Source organism: Girardinichthys multiradiatus, chromosome 18 (genome assembly GCF_021462225.1).
Source record: "Girardinichthys multiradiatus isolate DD_20200921_A chromosome 18, DD_fGirMul_XY1, whole genome shotgun sequence".
In the NCBI taxonomy this organism is placed as follows: domain Eukaryota; kingdom Metazoa; phylum Chordata; class Actinopteri; order Cyprinodontiformes; family Goodeidae; genus Girardinichthys; species Girardinichthys multiradiatus.
The window spans coordinates 18,411,452-18,432,640 of NC_061810.1; the positions used below are offsets into that span (position 1 = coordinate 18,411,452).

Sequence of the window (21,189 nt, forward strand, 5' to 3'; positions counted from 1 at the left end):
GAGATGAGATATTTAAAGTTCAAACTGATAAACTTTATTGCTTTTTGCAAGTATTCACTCATTTTAAATTTGATTCTTGCTACATGTTTATAAAAGCTGGGACAGAGGCATGTTTACCACTGTGTTACATCACCTTTCCTTTTAACAACATTCAATAAGCATTTGGGAACTGAGGACACTAATTGTTGAAGCTTGGTAGGTTGAGTTCAACGCCACACATTTTCAATGGGAGACAGGTCTGGACTGCAGACATGCCAGTCTAGAACCCACACTCTTTTACTATGAAGCCATGCTGTTGTAACACATGCAGAATGTGTCTTGGCATTGTCTTGCTGAAATAATCAAGGACGTCCCGGAAAAAGACATAGCTTGAATGGCAGCAGATGTTGCTCCAAAAGCTTTATGTACCTTCAGCATTGATGATGCCTTCACGGATGTGCAGGTTACCCATGGCATGGGCACCAACACACCCCCATACCTTCACAGATGCTGGCTTTTGAAGTTTGCGCTGATAACAATCGGATAGTCCTTCCTAGTCCATCCTAACTTCACTGGAATCAGGGTTGTAGAAGCCAATCCCTCGACATTTTACAGCAGTCAAGAGCCTCTGTGATTTGTTCACCTAAAAGTCCTTCTCTCAGTCAGAGGAACTTTGTGAACCTTCATGATAAAACCAAAAAAAAAAGCTCAAATCAGACAGAGTTTAACATTTTTGGCTTAGGATACCCAGGCAATGAAATATTCAGATTAATTTCCGCACATAATTTAATCCATCGTACCAGCATTGTAAAACATAATGCTGTCATTAATTAAAAAACAACCACAAACCATATGCTTGCAGGATAATATGGGAATTAGTTAGCTGCTAAACACTGCTGTCTGTCATTGTCTCACTGTTATACTCAAACAACAGTTAGAGGGAGTAGGGAAAGAAAAATAGACTGTGAGGAACATAGAGACGTTGGCTAATATGCACGGATGAATGTGGTTTATGGTTAGATGGGGAGGAACAGGGAGGAGATGACAGATCAAGCTCGAGGGCTGTGGAATTTTACAGTGAGCGAGACAAAGACAGCCAGTGGGATGACAGCAACATGAAGACACAATCTAAGTTTATTCTGTGCAGTTGTCAGCAAACAAGTTGTGCAGTTTGATGTAAAAGTGGCTTTCAAAGAGGTTTGGCAGTGTGGGAGTTTTTTTACATTTTGAGAAATGGGGGAAAGGTTAAAGCAAATACAGTTTCTAAGCTAAACTAAGGCTGTGTAGGATTTTGTAGGATGTGTGTGCATGCAAGCATTTACGTGTGTTTGACTAATCCATGAACCAGAGCCATCTGCCAACACAAAGGCCATCCAGAGACTACTGTATAAGGTATCTATTTCCTTTGGAGCGAGTCTTGTGCAAGTGTGAGTTTATGGTAGCAAAATAAAAATGTCACATATATCCTCTGAGACAGGGCAGCTAAGTAAGACGATTTGTTTGTATCACTTCTCTGAGCAGGGCTTCTTTCGATTGCTTCAGCCATGTATAGAAGATGTTAGAGTATGGATTGGACCAATAAGTTATTTAGTTTTGTATGTTTAAAATGATTACAGACTGAAGCTAGTTAAGCAAATGCAATCTTTAAGCTGAGATAGTTGCACTCCAGGATTCGGGTCTCTACTGTGGTGCTATTATTCGACATATTTCCACAAAGCTGTTGTGGTTCAGGAGCTGGTATACTTTCATTATACATAATAAACTGGGCAGACACCCAAAAATGGCTGCTGTAGCTAAAAACCTGAGAAAGTGATATTATAGTAATGTTGACACTCAGAAATTCCATGGTGTAACTGTGTGCATGTGAGCATGTGTTTATAGGTGTCTGTGAAAGTAGCCACATGCTGTCAGTGTGTCTGGCAATGTAAATTACTGTTGCTTACTGTAAGCTCTCCTTAAAGCTGTACATTGTGTCACATGGCGTAAATATCTGTGGAGATGGGGGGTTTGTCTGTGTCATTTTAAATCTGGTAAATAAATAAAAGAACTTTCTAAAGCAACACATGGCAGGGAATATAATTATTGAACAGGTCAACTTTTTTCTCAGTTTAAATATTTCCCATTCTCATCAAATGTTGCAACAGCAAAAGTAATCCACCTAACAAATATATCAAAGCAAGTTGTTCTCACATTTAATGGGTAAAATAAAATTTAATGACACAGGGAAGCATTAAACATGCTAACATAAATAGATTCAGTGCTTTGTAAAAAGACTTTCTTAATGGAGTTTAAACGAAAATTCAACAGAGAAGACTCACCATCACCTCCAGCTTCGTCTAATTACTCCTCCATGCGGCTCTGCTCCACCAATCAGCGTCAAGTCTGCATTTCTCCCCGGCCAATCGTCCTTCAAGGCTCCGCTTTAGAAGATCTTCATCCATGGATCCCTCCATTCTGCAGCTGAAATTTGACCCTCCTCCACCCCATCTCCACCTTTTGGCTTCCAAACTCCTTCCAAATCTCCTCAGGCCTCCACTCCACCACCAGGATCGGATCCCAGGGGGGAAGACATCTCTAAATCTAACCCTAAGATGTTCATTCAAGCGCATATCATTCTCAGCATTCACGTCTTCCACTGGGGTCTGAGCGCCAAAGAAATAAATATTCATCAATAAACTATTCTAATTGCATCCCTGTCTTCTCTTTGTGAGTCTTTCCAGGTTGAAATAATAATAAAAGCTTTAAGACATCTCCTGTATGGATAAACTAGTCACATACATTCCTCAGGTATGATTTTGACCAATTTTTCAACACAAACTGTCTTCAGATCTAAATGGTTGTGAGGATCCTTTTTATGCACTCCGATCTTTATTTCATTCCATAAGTTTTTAATTGGATACAATTCAGCTAAATGACTAGGCCATTTTAGGAGTTTTATGTGTTTCTCTGAAAGCAATTAAGACTTTTCTTGGTTGTGTGTTTGGGACTATTTACTTGTTTAGAAATCCACATTTGTTTCAACTTCAGATACTTATCAAGTAGTCCTCTCCTTCATTCTCCTTCATTCTGCTTCCTTCAATTATATGAAGCTTGCCAGTACCATATGCTGCAAAACAGATCCCCAAACAGATCTCTTGGACAACTGTTTTGAGTCTCATGAGAGCACCTGGCTGTGGCTGGTTTATCGTGAAGTTACTTTCTTTCCTCTTCTGGATTATGGGTCCATCTGTGCTCACTTGAACAGTCAAAAGTTTAGAAATGCTGTAACTATTGATATTAGTATGTTTTGCATCAGTAATACTTTTTGTGAAGATCTCCTTGCTGTACCACTTGCACAATTGTAACATCTGTGCAACACTTTGTTAAAGAGAAACCTTTTTATAGGTCATCAGTTAATATTGATAAAGATGATATTCATTTGCATATAACAGAAATCATTACAGATCATTTTCTTTATATGTTCAATACTTATTCCCTGTCATTACACTTTATTACACTTTTTTATGTGTCATGAAGGACTGATTTGTTTTGCTTTCTTTGTGTGCATTTTCTGTCAGAAGTATTAGAAGTATTTAAACTGAGAAAAAGGTTATACATTTATGTTGATATACTAAGTGAGTTGTATATCTGGCTAAAGAAGCAACTAATCACAATTGATATCAGATGCAAACTCGACAGGATCCAGTAAAAGCCTTCATGCTGCAACTCTTCAACTGAAAAAGCATGAGGGTTGCATGTTTGAAGAAAAATGTGTTTGAAGCCTTACACAGCATGAGTCCAAATTCTGCAGAGTACAGCAGGCAATTAAACTGTCAGTCACAGCTGTCACTCAGTGGCTACATCAGAGCATTTCACAGGCCCTTTTCATGTTATTTAATCCTATTAATGAAGCAATAATTTTCTAAAGTGACCGTCAAAAGTGTGTTGATGTTTATTTTTTTGAGCCAGCATAAAAAAGCTGTTGGTAAAATGCAATGAAGCTCTCTTTCACTCTTTAAGCTCTAGCTATTTACTTATTTTTATGGGACAGTTTGTACATTTGTTCTGAGGTCCACAATAACCAATACCGTCTACAGGTGTGCTAATTCAGAGAAACACAGCTACAGTCATGGTTAAAAATGAAAATACACTTCTTTTAAATTCTAATTGAACATTGCTGTAGCATGTGCATTACAAATCTAAAACCCCATATATACAGCACATATGATGCTAATCAACACAAGGGATACTCATGCGTTGCTTCAGTGGAATAATAATAACATTGCCAATCTTATCCCAGAAACTCTGTTTGGGCCCAAGAAGACTTCATTTCATCAATCCAGCTCTTGCTACCCAGCACATTGAGAATGTCTTCTGTATTACATTATACCTGAGAGGGCTGACAACGTCCCAAACATACAATGTACCTAGCAGATAGATGTTTGTAAGAGCAGAGAGTGTACTGTAAAATGCTTTAATCCTGTGAGTACTGGGTGTCCAATTGAGTCCTTATAGATACTTTTGAATCTGATGGCCATTCAACATTTTTTGGATATACTTTAATCTAGCCATCACATTAGGTGATACCTTTGATGACCTTTTTAAACGTAAGCCTCTGGGTTAAAATGCCTTTTTTATATAAATTACATATTTAACAACTAGTTGTCAGTATTATGTTGCACTAGTGCATAGAAATGAAATATGTTATCTCATCACAATGCAACCCACCCTGCACAATTTCACACAAAATGTTTCCACCCTCCATCCTAATATACACACAACATACAAAGAAATAGACATACTTCAAAGACATGACAGGACTTATGTTCCACAAAATTCATGTTATTTCTTCACACTGAGACCCACAGAAGGTACATTTTTAGATAGGAGATAGGAAATATTGTGACAGAGGCTTTAGGTTTTTACATGTTTTGGACGTATCAAAGTTATTTGGGGTTCATTTTTTTTATTTTTCTGATTTGGGATTTATCTTAGATTAGCAAAATGTCAAATGTTAAACTCTGCCTGAGGTTTGTGTCTCTGTACATTTGAGGTTTGATTTTTAAAAAATTACATAGAATCAGACCATGTAACAAAAAACATACGGGGTTGGACAATGAAACTGAAACACCTGGTTTTAGACCACAATAATTTATTAGCATGGTGTAGGGCCTCCTTTTGCGGCCAATACGGCATCAATTCGTCTTGGGAATGACGTATACAAGTCCTGCACAGTGGTCAGAGGGATTTTAAGTCATTCTTCTTGAAGGATAGTGGCCAGGTCACTACGTGATCCTGGTGGAGGAAAATGTTTCCTGACTCGCTCCTCCAAAACACCCCAAAGTGGCCCAATAATATTTAGATCTGTTGACTGTGCAGGCCATGGGAGATGTTCAACTTCACTTTCATGTTCAACAAACCAATCTTTCACCAGTCTTGCTGTGTGTACTGGTGCATTGTCATCCTGATACACGGCACCGCCTTCAGGATACAATGTTTGAACCATTGGATGCACATGGTCCTCAAGAATGTTTCGGTAGTCCTTGGCAGTGACGCGCCCATCTAGCACAAGTATAGGGCCAAGGGACTGCCATGATATGGCAGCCCAAACCATCACTGATCCAACCCCATGCTTCACTCTGGGCATGCAACAGTCTGGGTGGTACGCTTCTTTGGGGCTTCTCCACACCGTAACTCTCCCAGATGTGGGGAAAACAGTAAAGGTGGACTCATCAGAGAACAATATATGTTTCACATTGTCCACAGCCCAAGATTTGCGCTCCTTGCACCATTGAAACCGACGTTTGGCATTGGCATGAGTGACCAAAGGTTTGGCTATAGCAGCCCGGCCGTGTATATTGACCCTGTGGAGCTCCCGACGGACAGTTCTGGTGGAAACAGGAGAGTTGAGGTGCACATTTAATTCTGCCGTGATTTGGGCAGCCATGGTTTTATGTTTTTTGGATACAATCCGGGTTAGCACCCGAACATCCCTTTCAGACAGCTTCCTCTTGCGTCCACAGTTAATCCTGTTGGATGTGGTTCGTCCTTCTTGGTGGTATGCTGACATTACCCTGGATATCGTGGCTCTTGATTCATCACAAAGACTTGCTGTCTTGGTCACAGATGCGCCAGCAAGATGTGCACCAACAATTTGTGCTCTTTTGAACTCTGGTATGAAAACTGTGCTCTTATTCTGCTAATTGAACCTTCACACTCTGCTCTTACTGGTGCAATGTGCAATCAATGAAGACTGGCTACCAGGCTGGTACAATTTAGCCATGAAACCTCCCACACTAAAATGACAGGTGTTTCAGTTTCATTGTCCAACCCCTGTATGTGACAAAGGTTGTACTTTCTTTTTACGATGACTGTAATTATGATAGTAATTTTGGTAATTAGTAATGTGCACTTCCATTTTATTTATTTATTTTTTTCCAGTTTGCATCTAAAATCCTGTATTTTGGTTTGTGATATTCCATTAATATGTCTGAAAGGGATTTTTGGTAAATATAATTGCTATATTGTAACTGTTGCTGTGTAAACAGCAATTTTAAAGCTGTCACAGTAAATTAGTTGCTGTCAGCCTGGTACTTGCAGTAATTGTTACTGCCATGAAGTTGCCTAGTGTGTTACTGTTTATCACCGAGAAGCACTGGAGAATTTAAGGTCAGGTTGCTTTCATTTCACACCCTTTTTGCTCCATCAACTATTCACACAAGTTCTGCTGTTTGGGCATGTCTCTGTACAGTGTGTATTTCTGCGTGTATCCACGTGTGTGTCTTAGTCATCGCTGTTAATGGAAGATTTTCTTTGCTCATTCATTCGTGTGTTTTTTGTCTGTCTTTGAGTTTGAGTGAATGAGCGAGTGTGATGCTTTACCCTGTTTGGACCTTGTCATGTCACAGTGACCAGAAAGCAATTATCGTTGTATTGCCGGTTTGAGTAGGACCTCCTACAATCCTTTCTTCCTGCAGAGAAAAACAGAGTGAGTGAAAGGCAATATGAGAGAGCCAAGAGAGAGGGTGAGAGAGAAAGAAAAGCAACGAGCCACAGAAAGAGAATTGATTATAAAAGACGGACTCAGAAAGGAATGAAGAGTGAAAATCCGATGAGGGCGAGCGAGCAAAACAAAGACTTGGAGGGAGAGAATGTCAGGCTGACATGGCTGAATCGTTTGAGTGCTCTCCAGGACCACAGCCACTGTGTCCCACTGAACCTCTCCGAAGGGCCCTCACAGACAATTCTTTCAGCATGCTGCACACACACACACACATATGTTTACGAACACATACTTTTACAAGAATATCCAGTTTTGGCTTTTGTGGGCAGATCTCTGAAATAACTGATGCCGACATTATCCCAATTACATTAATGATAAAGCAGTTTTTTATTTTGGCATTGTGCCTAGATCAGATTGTCAGTCAAAAATGTAATGTTAAACATAATTTAAAGTAAAGTATAGATCATTTGGTTAGTAATATTATAGAGCCTTGCAAAAATGTTTATACTTCTGGCCCACATTTTGTCCCATGACAACCAGAAACTTATCTCAGACCAACACTGTATGATGCATGTTGTTTGTTTCACAAAAGAAAATCTGAAAAGTGTTGTATGCAAATGTATTTAGAACCAATCACTTGCAATTAATTACATTTAGCTGGAAAATTAGTAAATAGGGTTCAGCACTATGTAAATGAAATACAATTTATTGAAAACATGTTAGTTCATGGGATTACTTTGACACTGGGTTGGAGCGGAAATTGAATACTTCAGATCTAAGTAAATTAATGTCTTACAATAGCTCTACCAAAGTATGGAGCTAAAAATAACTTTGCTACAATCTGTGAAATACTTGAAAATTGCTGTTTAGAGACACTCCCCAACCAATCTGACTGAGCTTGAGCTATTTTGCAAAGATAAATAGGCAAAAATTCCAGTGTCTAGATGTGCAAAGCCAGTAGAGAGATAACCCAAGAAACTTGGCATATTAATTGCATCAAACTGTGATTCTATAAGGTAAAAACAAATGGGACCACGCTTAAGATGTCGAGGTTCTGTGTTCAATGTGTGTGTTGTGCTTTGTTTGTGACTTTGTTTTCAGTTTCCAGATGGTCCTCGAATTTCTCAGGTGTGCTGGATGACAGTTGCGACTGATCTGCTGATTGCTTTGAGGAGTATTTAAGCAGGAGGCTGCCAGCACTTTGATGCCAGAGTGTTTGCTTTCAGTGGTAACAAACTGAGCCACTACTAAGCAATGCTTCATTCTTTGTCTTTAAGCTGATGATGTTCATGTTTCTTCGCAGGCAGAAACCTGAACCTTCTTATCATACTTCGTTGAACTTTAACTTCGGTTCCAGAAGTTTCTGGACGATCAGGATTACCTATGTTTGGTGGATTTTCATTTGGATTTCGTTTCCAAGTACCAAGCTGGCAGCTTCGTGTTATCCTCAGTCCCCTGAACCAAGGCAGAAGTGTACCCTGTCCACCCTCCACACCTGGGTCCCGACTCCCTCTACCCCTGGCAACCTGACTGCACTCATTTAGTAAGCCGCTCTTCTGATTACAATAGCTACCTTTTGTTATTTTGCAATATTATAAGTTCCCTGTCTCACCAGTTCTCTTCCCCCTCTCTTCATACAGTTGGCGATTCACCTGTTCATGTCCCAGACTCACTTGCTGTAAATAAACATCTTTCACTGATTCAGTTGTTCCTCAGAGTGTTCTTCTGTATGTGGGTCAGATCTATTACGAAAACAATGACAGAACACTCTGGCCAACGAGATCCAGCAGAAGCGCTCCGAAGAACCCTATCTGAACACGCTAACCAGATCCATTTTCATGACTCCTCTCTTCGTTCCCTTTCAGAACAACATCGCCAAACAAATAAACAGTTAGAACAGATTACCTCCATGCTTCAGCAAACCTTGAATACTCAGTCCGCATGTAGATGGCGCTGCAGCACCACCGCCCTCTCAACAGCTTCCTCATGTCCATGATGTCACCTTGGTAATTGTAGGGGATTTTTGCTCCAATGTGCATTAGTTCTCAACCGTTCTCCACATTCCTTTCCCCATGATGATGTGAAAATTTTGTATGTTATTGGTTTATTGACAGGCAAGGCCTTACAGTGGGCAGAGGCCCGTTTCTCTGATTGCAGAGATTTTGGTTGTACTTTTGAAGAGTTTGTTAAAGAGTTTAAGCAGACATTCTCCCCTGATGACAAGACTAGTACTGGACGACAGTTGAGGGCTTTAAAGCAGCATAATAGACCCCTTACTGAGTTTTCCATCAAGTTTCGTACTTTGGCCGCTGCTTCTGTTTGGAATAATGACGCTTTGAAGTCAACCTTTTTCCATGCTTTAGACGGCTCCTTAAAGGATGAGTTAGTCCTGATTGATGATCCCCCTACACTAGACGAAGCTATTTCCCTAGCTACAGGTCCTTCTCAAAAAATTAGCATATTGTGATAAAGTTCATTATTTTCCATAATGTCATGATGAAAATTTAACATTCATATATTTTAGATTCATTGCACACTAACTGAAATATTTCAGGACTTTTATTGTCTTAATACGGATGATTTTGGCATACAGCTCATGAAAACCCAAAATTCCTATCTCACAAAATTAGCATATCATTAAAAGGGTCTCTAAACGAGCTATGAACCTAATCATCTGAATCAACGAGTTAACTCTAAACACCTGCAAAAGATTCCTGAGGCCTTTAAAACTCCCAGCCTGGTTCATCGCTCAAAACCCCAATCATGGGTAAGACTGCCAACCTGACTGCTGTCCAGAAGGCCACTATTGACACCCTAAAGCAAGAGGGTAAGACACAGAAAGAAATTTCTGAACGAATAGGCTGTTCCCAGAGTGCTGTATCAAGGCACCTCAGTGGGAAGTCTGTGGGAAGGAAAAAGTGTGGCAGAAAACGCTGCACAACGAGAAGAGGTGACCGGACCCTGAGGAAGATTGTGGAGAAGGGCCGATTCCAGACCTTGGGGGACCTGCGGAAGCAGTGGACTGAGTCTGGAGTAGAAACATCCAGAGCCACCGTGCACAGGCGTGTGCAGGAAATGGGCTACAGGTGCCGCATTCCCCAGACCTGGGCTACAGAGAAGCAGCACTGGACTGTTGCTCAGTGGTCCAAAGTACTTTTTTCGGATGAAAGCAAATTCTGCATGTCATTCGGAAATCAAGGTGCCAGAGTCTGGAGGAAGACTGGGGAGAAGGAAATGCCAAAATGCCAGAAGTCCAGTGTCAAGTACCCACAGTCAGTGATGGTCTGGGGTGCCGTGTCAGCTGCTGGTGTTGGTCTACTGTGTTTTATCAAGGGCAGGGTCAATGCAGCTAGCTATCAGGAGATTTTGGAGCACTTCATGCTTCCATCTGCTGAAAAGCTTTATGGACATGAAGATTTCATTTTTCAGCACGACCTGGCACCTGCTCACAGTGCCAAAACCACTGGTAAATGGTTTACTGACCATGGTATCACTGTGCTCAATTGGCCTGCCAACTCTCCTGGCCTGAACCCCATAGAGAATCTGTGGGATATTGTGAAGAGAACGTTGAGAGACTCAAGACCCAACACTCTGGATGAGCTAAAGGCCGCTATCGAAGCATCCTGGGCCTCCATAAGACCTCAGCAGTGCCACAGGCTGATTGCCTCCATGCCACGCCGCATTGAAGCAGTCATTTCTGCAAAAGGATTCCCGACCAAGTATTGAGTGCATAACTGTACATGATTATTTGAAGGTTGACGTTTTTTGTATTAAAAACACTTTTCTTTTATTGGTCGGATGAAATATGCTAATTTTGTGAGATAGGAATTTTGGGTTTTCATGAGCTGTATGCCACAATCATCCGTATTAAGACAATAAAAGACCTGAAATATTTCAGTTAGTGTGCAATGAATCTAAAATATATGAATGTTAAATTTTCATCATGACATTATGGAAAATAATGAACTTTATCACAATATGCTAATATTTTGAGAAGGACCTGTATAAGAATTGACAATAGGATAAGGGAAAGAAGGAAGTCCAGAGCAGAGAGGTTTTATTATAAACCACAATTAGCAACTAGCTCTCCACACACAGCTAAGACTCCGTCTCAACAATCAGTATCTGAACCTGTGCCCATGCTGGTGAGGCGCACACGCTTAACTTTTGAAGAGAGACAGAGACGCAGATTAGCTAAGCAATGTTTTTACTGCGGTTCACCTGAACACTTTGTAGCATCTTGTCCAATTTGCCCCGGGCAGCCAAAAGGCAGGGTCCACCAACTATGAAGGGAGGGTTGGTGGACCATTCACAGAATTGCAAAGTCCCCATATTCAGCTTACCAGCTACTATCATATTCAATTAACATACTTTGACTCTGTCCGCCATGTTGGATTCAGGCTGTGAACAAAACTTAATAGATTCTGAGTTAGTCATCAGAGCTGGCATTGAGGTGGAACCACTTACTTCACCTCGTTCCGTCCTAACCCTAGACGGAAAGAAATTGCAGCCTATAACTCGGCGAACAAAACCACTTGAACAGCTACTGTCAGGTAACCATAGGGAAGAGATATCTTTCTTCTTGTTTCCAGTGTCTCAGGGTTCCATAGTTCTTGGCTTTCCTTAGTTACAAAAACATAACCCTCACTTAGACTGGTCTGAGTGTCGCATAGAGTCCTGGTCCACTAGTTGTCACTCATCTTGTCTTCAGTCAGCATTCTCCCCGAGCAGGTTAACAGAGAGGACGAGGTTATAGATTTGTCTCATGTACCCACTGAATACCATGATTTAAAGAGGGTTTTTAGTAAAGATAAGGCTTTGTCTTTACCCCCTCACAGACCTTATGACTGCGCAATCGATCTTCTTCCTGGTGCCCCCCCCCCTGCCTTCTAGCAGGCTGTATAATATCTCACGTCCAGAACAGAAGTCCATGGAAAATAACATTAATGACTCTTTGTCCGCAGGTATTATTCGGCCTTCTTCCTCACCTCTTGGGGCAGGATTTTTCTTTGTGGGTAAAAAGGATGGCTCGTTACGCACATGTATTGACTATAGAGGTTTAAACCAAATCAGTAAAAAATAAATACCCACTTCCCACTTTTGAACCAGTTCATGGTGCAACCATATTTTCTAAGTTAGACCTCAGAAATGCTTATCATCTTGTCAGGATCCGCCAGGGGGACGAATGGAAGACGGCCTTCAAGACACCGTTGGGCCATTTCGAGTACCTGGTCATGTCTTTCGGACTGTGCAATGCTCCTGCTGTTTTCCAGGCTTTAGTCAATGACGTTCTCAGAGATTTTTTGAATATTTTTGTTTTTGTGTATCTGGATGACATTCTGATTTACTCCAAGGACATTGAGGAGCATCGCAAACATGTTTGCCAGGTACTCCAGCGTCTTTTGGAGAACCGCCTGTTTGTTAAAGCCAAAAAGTGTGAATTTCAACAGCCTTCTGTCACATTTTTGGGCTACATCTTTGAGGGTGAACAGGTGCGTTCTGACCCAGAGAAGATAAGGGCTGTTCTGGAATGGCTTGTGCCAGACTCACAAAAAGCACTACAGCGTTTTCTTGGATTTGCTAATTTCTACAGACGATTCATCAAGTACTACACTCTGACAGCTGCACCCCTTACTGCATTAACATCTTCCAAAGTCTCATTTTCCTGGTCACCTGAAGCAGAAGCAGCTTTCCAAGCCTTAAAGGAGAAGTTCTCACAAGCCCCCATCTTAGTTCACCCCGACTTTTCTAAACAGTTAATTTTGGAGGTCGATGCTGCAGACACCGGTGTAGGGGCCGTTTTGTCTCAGAACTCTGAGGATGGGAGACTTCATCCTTGTGCTTTTTTTTTCTCGAAGGTTAAGCAACACCGAGAGAAACTATGATGTGGGCGACAGAGAATTACTGGGCATAAAGCTGGCCATTGAGGAATGGCGCCACTGGCTTGAGGGGGCCAAGCATCCCGTTCAAGTCTGGACTGATCATAAAAACTTGGCCTACCTCCAATCAGCAAAAAGACTCAATCCATGACAGCCTCGGTGGTCTTTATTTTTCTCTTGTTTTGATTTGTGTATATCTTTCAGACCAGGACCCAGGAAGACTAAGCCTGATTCCCTCTCCAGACAATTTGCCGCTGACGATTTGGTAAAGGAACCAGCTCCCATTCTGCCTTCCAATTGGACAGTAGGGGCACTCAGGTGGGAGATTGAGGACATTATTAACAGGGCTCAACAGCAGGAACATGGCCCTGGCACAGGACCACCAAACCGCATTTATGCTCCATCTCATGTACGTATAAAGCTCATTGATTTGCTTCACATAGCTAAGTTTTCGGCTCATCCTGGTGTGAGTAGAACCATTGCTTTGGTTCAGAGAAGGTTTTGGTGGCCATCCATACATAAAGATGTTAAAGGTTTTGTTCAGGCCTGCGCCATCTGTGCCAGAAACAAGTCTAGTAACCAGCCACCTGCAGGTCTTCTCCAACCCCTCAGCATCCCTAATCGACCACGGTCCCACATAGCTTTAGACTTCGTTACTGGACTGCCTCTCTCATCAAGTATGACTACCGTTCTCATGATCGTTGATTGTTTTTTTAAATCATGCCAATCTCATTCCCCTCAGCAAACGTTCGTCAGCACTACAAACAGCAAAACTCCTCTCTAAGCACGTTTTTCGTCTCCATGGGATTCCCCAGGACATTCTGTCTGACCGTGGCCCACAATTCATCTCTCAGGTTTGGAAACAGTTTTGTTTAGCTTTGGGAGCAGGAGTTTCACTGACTTCTGGTTATCATCCTCAGTCCAACGGTTAAACCGAGAGATTGAACCAACAAATGGAATCCACCTTACGTTGCCTCACATCCACAAACCCTACAGACTGGTGCTGATACCTACCTTGGGTTGAGTATGCCTTCAATTCACACATATCTTCAGCTACTGGACGCTCGCCTTTCGAAGCATCTATTGGGTATCAGCCACCTCTGTTTTCTGCTGACGAGAAGGAGATCACAGTTTCATCAGTTCATCAACATGTTTGCCGCTCCTGAACCATCTGGAACTCAACCGTTCAAGCCCTTCACCTAACTGCTGACCAGAACAAGCATTTCGCTGACCGAAAACGCCGACCTGCACCCGAGTATCAGCCTGGTCAGAAAGTATTGTTATCGGCACGAGATGTGCCACTTAAGTCTATGTCTAAGAAACTTTCGCCCCGTTTCATCGGTCCATACAAGATCGAGACTGTGATCAGCCCCTCGGAGGTTTGCCTTCACCTACCAGCAAGTCTTTGCATTCACCCTACATTCCACGTGTCTCAGATTAAGCCAGTGGTCTCCAGTGATTCTCCGCTACTCACTTGAGCCTATCAGCTCATACAAACCCATGGCAGCCAATCAATATCCACTTCAGGGTGTGACTGACCATTGTTTTCCACCCTCAACAACTCAAGCACAAGAAGCCCAATGCATAAAAAACAGATTTCATTAAAAGGGAACTCTCATACAGAAATAGTAGAGTTGGAGATTAAAAATTAGATCAACACGATTAAAAAACATAACGCGCTAAGCAGAACTGTAATTAATTAATCGCAATTAACGCGATAATTTGACACCCATAAAAACAATATCACATCTCTTAATTTCTTTAAAATTATGATGTTTTTTTTTATTCTTTAGAGATCAGTGTATGTAAGTACGTTTTCCTTATTTAGCACCTTTCACAGATAAAAATCACAAATGCTTCACAAAGATGCAGCATAAAAACGAAACACAACAAAATAAATGCTGTAAGGAGGCAGGGTGTTGCATTCTTTGTCCTCAGAAAAACTTGACCCAGAGCTGATTTGCATTACAGACCGTTGATGTTAAAGTTTTTATTCAAGAAAGAACTTTTTTGAAGAGATAATTTGAACCGAGCTGCGATCTAAGTAAATTACTATTATGCTGTTGAGAGGGGGGGGTTACTGATTTTGTAAATCATAAAATAAGGAGTTAGGCCAGTAAGTAAATATGTTTGTGGTGTGTCTCAAGTTATTAACTGTTCAGATCTGGAACTCGGATGCTCTTTCTCAGATGGTATCCAATTCTGCCTGGAGCTGTAGGAAGTTCAGCTCCACAGTCTGACAAGCTGCTGGCCTCATTTAAATTTGAAATATAGCATCAGAGCATTTCTTGCAGGACTGCTGTTTTGACAAATGTGTCTGCTGGCCTGGAAAGCAGCAACATTAATAAAACTCAGATTCAGCTACCAGGGAACGCTACCGGGGATCATGTTAGCCTCTCATTGTCCTATTAGTTGTAATATTAGTTTATTTGAATCTCTTTTCCTAGTTTATTTAATAATTTTATGTATTTCTTGCATTGTTTTTTGTTTGCCCACTGTATTGTATCATGAGTGTAAGTAAAAAACCAGTATCATTAGTGAGAAGCTTAAGCAAAGTGAAAAGTACTCTTCTCCTCACAGATTCCTTCTTTTTTTGCTTTTTTGTCATGCTTACATGTACACTACATCTCAGTGACTTGGAATACACGTTCTGATGGGGCTCTTTTTTCAGATTAAAAGTACAGTTTGAAAATAACCTTTAAGTGGATATTATTTAATATTTTTTAGTAGGCTCACATCTCTGTAATAAAAAACATTTTTTATTGATCTGATGTAATTTTTTATTCCTAAATGTCATGTTTTCATCAGCAGTAAGCAGAAAATCATCATAATTAATGGAAATAAAGGCTTGAAAACATTGGTCTGTGTGTAAGTTGGTGGCTGGACATTCTCCTTCAGGTTTTTCTTCTTGAGAGCCATTGTCACGGTTCCATCAACTATCCCAAGTCCTCCAGGTCCTGAAGCAGTGAAGCAGGACCAGACCATCACATTACCACCACCTTGGTTTGTTTTAACACAATAGGATATTATGTTTCTTAGTGTGTTTCAGTTGTAATGGGCTGCACACGTTCTAAAATGTTCAGATTATGTCTTGTCGGTCCACAAAATATTTTGCCAAAGGTCTCTGGGATCACCACTATGTTTTTTGGAAGGTGTGGGATGCACATTTGTGTTGGTCAGCAGTGGTTTTCTCCTAGGAACCGTCCCATGGATGCTGTTTTGTTTAGTTCCTTCATTTTTGAATCATGAACGCTGAACTTGACTGAGGCAAGTGAGGTTTGCAGTGTTTTAGTTGTTGCTCTGGGTTCTTTTGTGACCCCCTCCAGGATGAACTGTTGATGTAATTTTAGAACTTCTCACCCATAAAGGCTAACCACCGGTCTGTGTTTTCTCCATTTTTGTCTAATAGCTTTAGCATTGAATTCCTTGAGTCCCAAAGTCTTAGAAATGTAATCCTTTCCAGGCTGAACATTTTTGTTTCTCTTCTGTTATTGAATATCTACGCCAGGATTCAATGTATTGCATTTTGAGATCCTTTAGTCTCCTTTAGGTCATCAGACAGGTGCTGTTTCAGTTATTTTTTGATCCTACTGGATTGGTAGCAATCAGGCCTGGTGTGGTTTGAGAAATTTAACACAGCTTTCCGAGAAATGTGGATACTCACAGTTAACTCTTGATTTGATTAGGACAGACAAAGACTTTTTCACATTAGGCTAGGTTAGATTAGATAGCATTTTCCCATATTAAATAAACAAAATCATTATTTAAAATAGTGTGACAAAAAGCAAAAATAGAAAAAAGTCTGTAATAAGGCAAATATTTTCTGCTGCACTGTAGTTATCTTGTACTATTTCTACCTTTTTAATTAAAACTTTGATATTTTTTCATTGGTAAATTTTCTGTTCTTCAGTTTTGCTAATGGTTTACCACAAATTCTGTCTATTAACCCTTTTTCTGTTCTTGTTTTGTATTCTTACCTACATGTTTTCACTAAATAAATGGCAGGTTTAAGGAAATACTATTGTAGGAAACTCTGCCTTAGTGAACCTTTCTATTCTCTCTCAGATGTCTCTCTTTTTCTGTTATAGCCTCCAGTGAGAAGCTTGACACTGATTCAGCCGTGAATTGCTTTTCAACCTGTCGAGTAATCTCAAATCTGTGGGCATTTCTCTTTGTGTGTGAACAGCGCTGTGCGAGAAGCTGCGGCATTCCACTGTGGAGCTTCAGAAAATGAGAGAAGAGAAAGAACACCTAACTCAGGAGCTGATGTAAGTGTCTACCTAATGTGGTAAAGCAAACATAACTCTTGCAGTAACATGAAAACACATGCTTAGATGGAGACGCAGGTGGATGTTGGTATTTGGAAAATGCTGGTGAAGAACAGGTCACTGCTAGGCTTGGTTCTCTTTGTAATTTCCCTCAACCAATCAAAACCATCTGCAGAGCAGAGCATCTGCTCACGTTCTGCTGGGACAGCTAAGCTGCAACAACAGAGGATTTGAGTTATGTACACTCACACAAAAGTCTAGTCAAGGATTTAAGGTGTCAGAACAAATACTCCTCTGTGGCTCTTAAAATCAGATTGACTGGTAGATGCTTTATTCATCTCAAAAGGAGAAATTCACATTTCCACTAGTAACACAAAAATTCATCCACAGACATAAATAAACAATAAAATAGTATTTAAAAGCACAAGCAACAAAGACCATGTAAAATAACACACTGCATATGTGGTATCAGAGGGTATTAAAAAGTCCTGTGAATAAAAGATCTCAACTGCTCAGTTCTGTAGTACAGTGAGCGTACGCTTGAGCTGTTGCTACAAATGCTCTTCTGGCCAGCCAGAAGAGCATTGGGAGGAGTCCATCCCATTCCCACTGGCTTGTCCTTCAGAATGGATGGATGGTGTTAAATGTGCTCAAGACATCAAAGAAGAAGATCCTAACATAGCTAACATATCAGCATGTAGAGGATGGCATACTCTACTGCAACACATTTCTGATAACCAAACTGAAGAAAGTCTACGACTTGAGCAAACCCTGCTCTCATTCGGCAAAGGACCAGCCGTTCCATAGTCTTTATAATGTGCGATGTCAGGGCCACTAGATAAGTTGTTCTTGGCCGGAGTCTGTATGAAAGAAGATGTTTTCCACTGTACTTTGCCCAAAACAACACTCATGTTAAAGAGCTTTTAGAGGGTCTGTGCAAGCTGAGCTCGACATATTTTCAGGAGTCTTGGGCACACCATTTGAGCCTACTGCTTTCACAGGAACTGATTAAACTTTTTCAGTTTTTCAGTTTTTTCAGTTTTGAGTTGGGTTTTTTTACCCTAAATACAGGGGTCATACCTGCAATAGATACACTGCAAATGGAGCCTGCAGTTCATGTTATCAGCTCTTTTTCCATTACCAACATCCTTATTTGTGAGGTTAAATTTGTATATACAGTACATCAGCCACAAGATTAAAACCACACTACCGACTGGTCAAGCAGACAATATTTTAGTGATTATTCTACTACATCCTGCTATGACTGTGCTGTGAGGTATCCTGGCCTTCATGTACTTTGGTCTGATTCGTCTAACTTTTACTTTTGTTGCAATAGACTGGAGTACATTGAACCTCTCAATGCAAACACATCCCAATGCATTTTTTTTTACAAATGCAAATAGTGCCTGAACGTCCGAAGTTGGAATTTTCCTCCTCACACAAATATCTGGTATGGCTATGGCAAGCACTTCTCAACACCCCGACTTTGTTTTGCCAGTAGTCTCCAGGTGTTGCTGCTATATGCACACTACATATCCTGCATAATGATTTATCTGCTGTTCCTCAGCATCAAGATTCAATTCAGTTTCAATTCAATTCAGTTTATTTATATAGTGCCAATTCACAACACATGTTGTCTCAAGGCACTTCACAAAAGTCAGGTACATACATTCCAATTAATCCTAACCATTGAACAGTACAGTCAGATTCAGTTATTTATTCAAATTGGATAAAAAGTTTTTCTATCTAAGGGAACCCAGCAGATTGCATTGAGTCAGAGACTTGTAGCAGTCACTCCTCCCGGATGAGCATGTAGAGACAGTGGACAGTCAGTGGCGTTGACTTTGCAGCAATCCCTCATACTGAGCATGCATGTAGCAACAATGGAGAGAAAAAATTCCCTTTTAACAAGAAACTTCCAGCAGAACCAGGCTCAGTGTGGGCGGCCATCTGCCACAACCGACTGGGGGTTTCAGAGAACAGAGCAGAGACACAAAAACAACACAGAAGCACTGATCCAGGAGTACTTTCTTTGGGAAGGAAAAGTAAATGTTAGTTGATGTAGCTCCTTTAGTCGTTTCATCTAGAAAGAAAGAACAGATTAACTTTGAGCCAGTTTTCAAGGTTAGAGTCTGAAAGAGAGCACATATAATTAGTGACAGTAAAACTCAGTCAATTGCCATGTCTAGGAGAGAGAAAGGGTTAAACACTGAAAGACAGGGCCATGTGGATCATCGGTAGAGGGTGAGCATTAAGTTGTTGCCAGCAGAAGCTTGGACAATGCCCCTCTCCAGAAAGGTGTCACAGGTAGATACAGAGTCAGGCCAGGTGTAGCTTCTACAAAGAGAAAAGAGAGAGAACATAAAGTTAAAAGCTGAAATAACAGCAAATAATGCAAAATTGGAGAGTAGTGTGAGAATGTAGCGAAGAGGGTGAAAGTGGTCATTATGTCCTCCAGCAGCCTAAGCCTACAGCAGCATAACTACAGGTTTCAGTTTCAGTTTATTTATTTATATAGTGCTTATTTACAACAATGTCGTCTCAAGGCACCCCCACAAAGGGTCCGGAACGGAGCGGGGCCGCCGGGGAGGCCAGACCAATCCACCGAGTGCGAGAGCCCGGCCACCCCAGAACGGGCCACGTGTAGGGGAACTAAGTAAAATAATAAATTGGTAAAGTTTGTCCATCTAGAGCCCACTGATGGCCATTGTTATACTAAAAACCACAAGGATTGGGATATCTGTCCGACTGATTATAATCAGTGGAAAAGAGAAGGGGTCATACAGGTAGCAGAAATGGAGGGTGTGTTTGTACCTCAACCATAACAGAGCCAGTTTAGGCTAAACCTGACTCCCCCTTACTCCAACTAACAGGGAGGGAGGAAGGCAGAGGTAAAAAAATAAGGAAGATAGCTCATGATAACCTAGGCCACTCTAACTATAAGCTTTATCAAAAAGGAAAGTTTTAAGCCTAGCCTTAAAAGTAGACAGGGTGTCTGCCTCATGGACCAAAACCGGGAGCTGGTTCCACAGGAGAGGAGCTCGATAACTAAAGGATCTGCCTCCCATTCTACTTCTAGAGACTCTAGGAACCACCAGTAAACCTGCAGTCGGAGAACGAAGTGCTCTGTTAGGAACATATGGAACAATCAGATCTCTGATGTATGATGAGCTAGATCATGAAGGGCTTTATATGTGAGGAGGAGAATTTTAAATTCTATTCTGGATTTAACAGGGAGCCAATGAATGGAAGCTAAAATATGAGAAATATCATCTCTCTCTTTTTAGTTTTCATCCAAATTCTTGCTGCAGCATTGTGAATCCGCTGAAGGCTTTTAACTGCATTTTGTGGACATCCTGACAGTAACAAATTACAATAGTCCAGCCTTGAAGTAACAAATGCATGGACTAGTTTTTCAGCGTCACTCCTGGACAGGATATTTCTAATTTTGACAATGTTCCAGAGGTGAAAGAAGGAAATCCTAGAAACATGTTTTAATATGGGATTTAAATGACATGTCCTGGTCAAATATAACACCAAGGTTTTTTACTTTATGACCGGAGGTCAATTTAATGCCATCCAGGTTAAGTGATTGACTAAGTAGTTTCTTTTTTAAAGACTCCGGTCCAAAGATGACAACTTCTGTCTTGTCTGAATTTAGAAGCAAAACATTTAAAGTCATCCAAGTTTTTACGTCTTCAAGACATGCTTGTAGTCTATCTAACTGGTTGGGTTCATCAGGATTTATGGATAAGTAAAGCTGAGTATCATCAGCGTAACAGTGAAAATTTGTCCTATGCTGCCTGATAATTTGACCTATTGGAAGCATATATATAGTAAAGAGAATTGGCCCAAGTACTGAACCCTGTGGTACTCCACAATTAACCCTGGAGTTTAAAGATGATTTATCATTTACATGAACAAACTGGAATCTCTCAGACAAATAAGATTAAACCAGCCTAGCTCTGTTCCCCTGATCCCTACAGCATATTCCAGCCTTTCTAAGAGAATATTGTGATCGACTGTATCAAATGCAGCACTGAGATCTAACAGAACCAGAACAGACACAAATCCATTATCT

At 40.8% G+C, this 21,189-nt stretch overlaps 1 protein-coding gene across 3 annotated transcripts in view; it reads left to right on the plus strand.

Annotated features, from left to right (window-relative positions):
• The window catches only part of lekr1 (leucine, glutamate and lysine rich 1), a 126,913-nt gene that overhangs the window by 60,273 nt on the left and 45,451 nt on the right, over positions 1–21,189 (plus strand). For all 3 annotated transcript variants that reach the window (XM_047390941.1, XM_047390942.1, XM_047390943.1), the window contains exon 6: positions 17,027–17,108. In XM_047390941.1, coding sequence (XP_047246897.1) covers positions 17,027–17,108 — 82 coding nt within the window. The remainder of the gene's footprint in view (positions 1–17,026; positions 17,109–21,189) is intronic.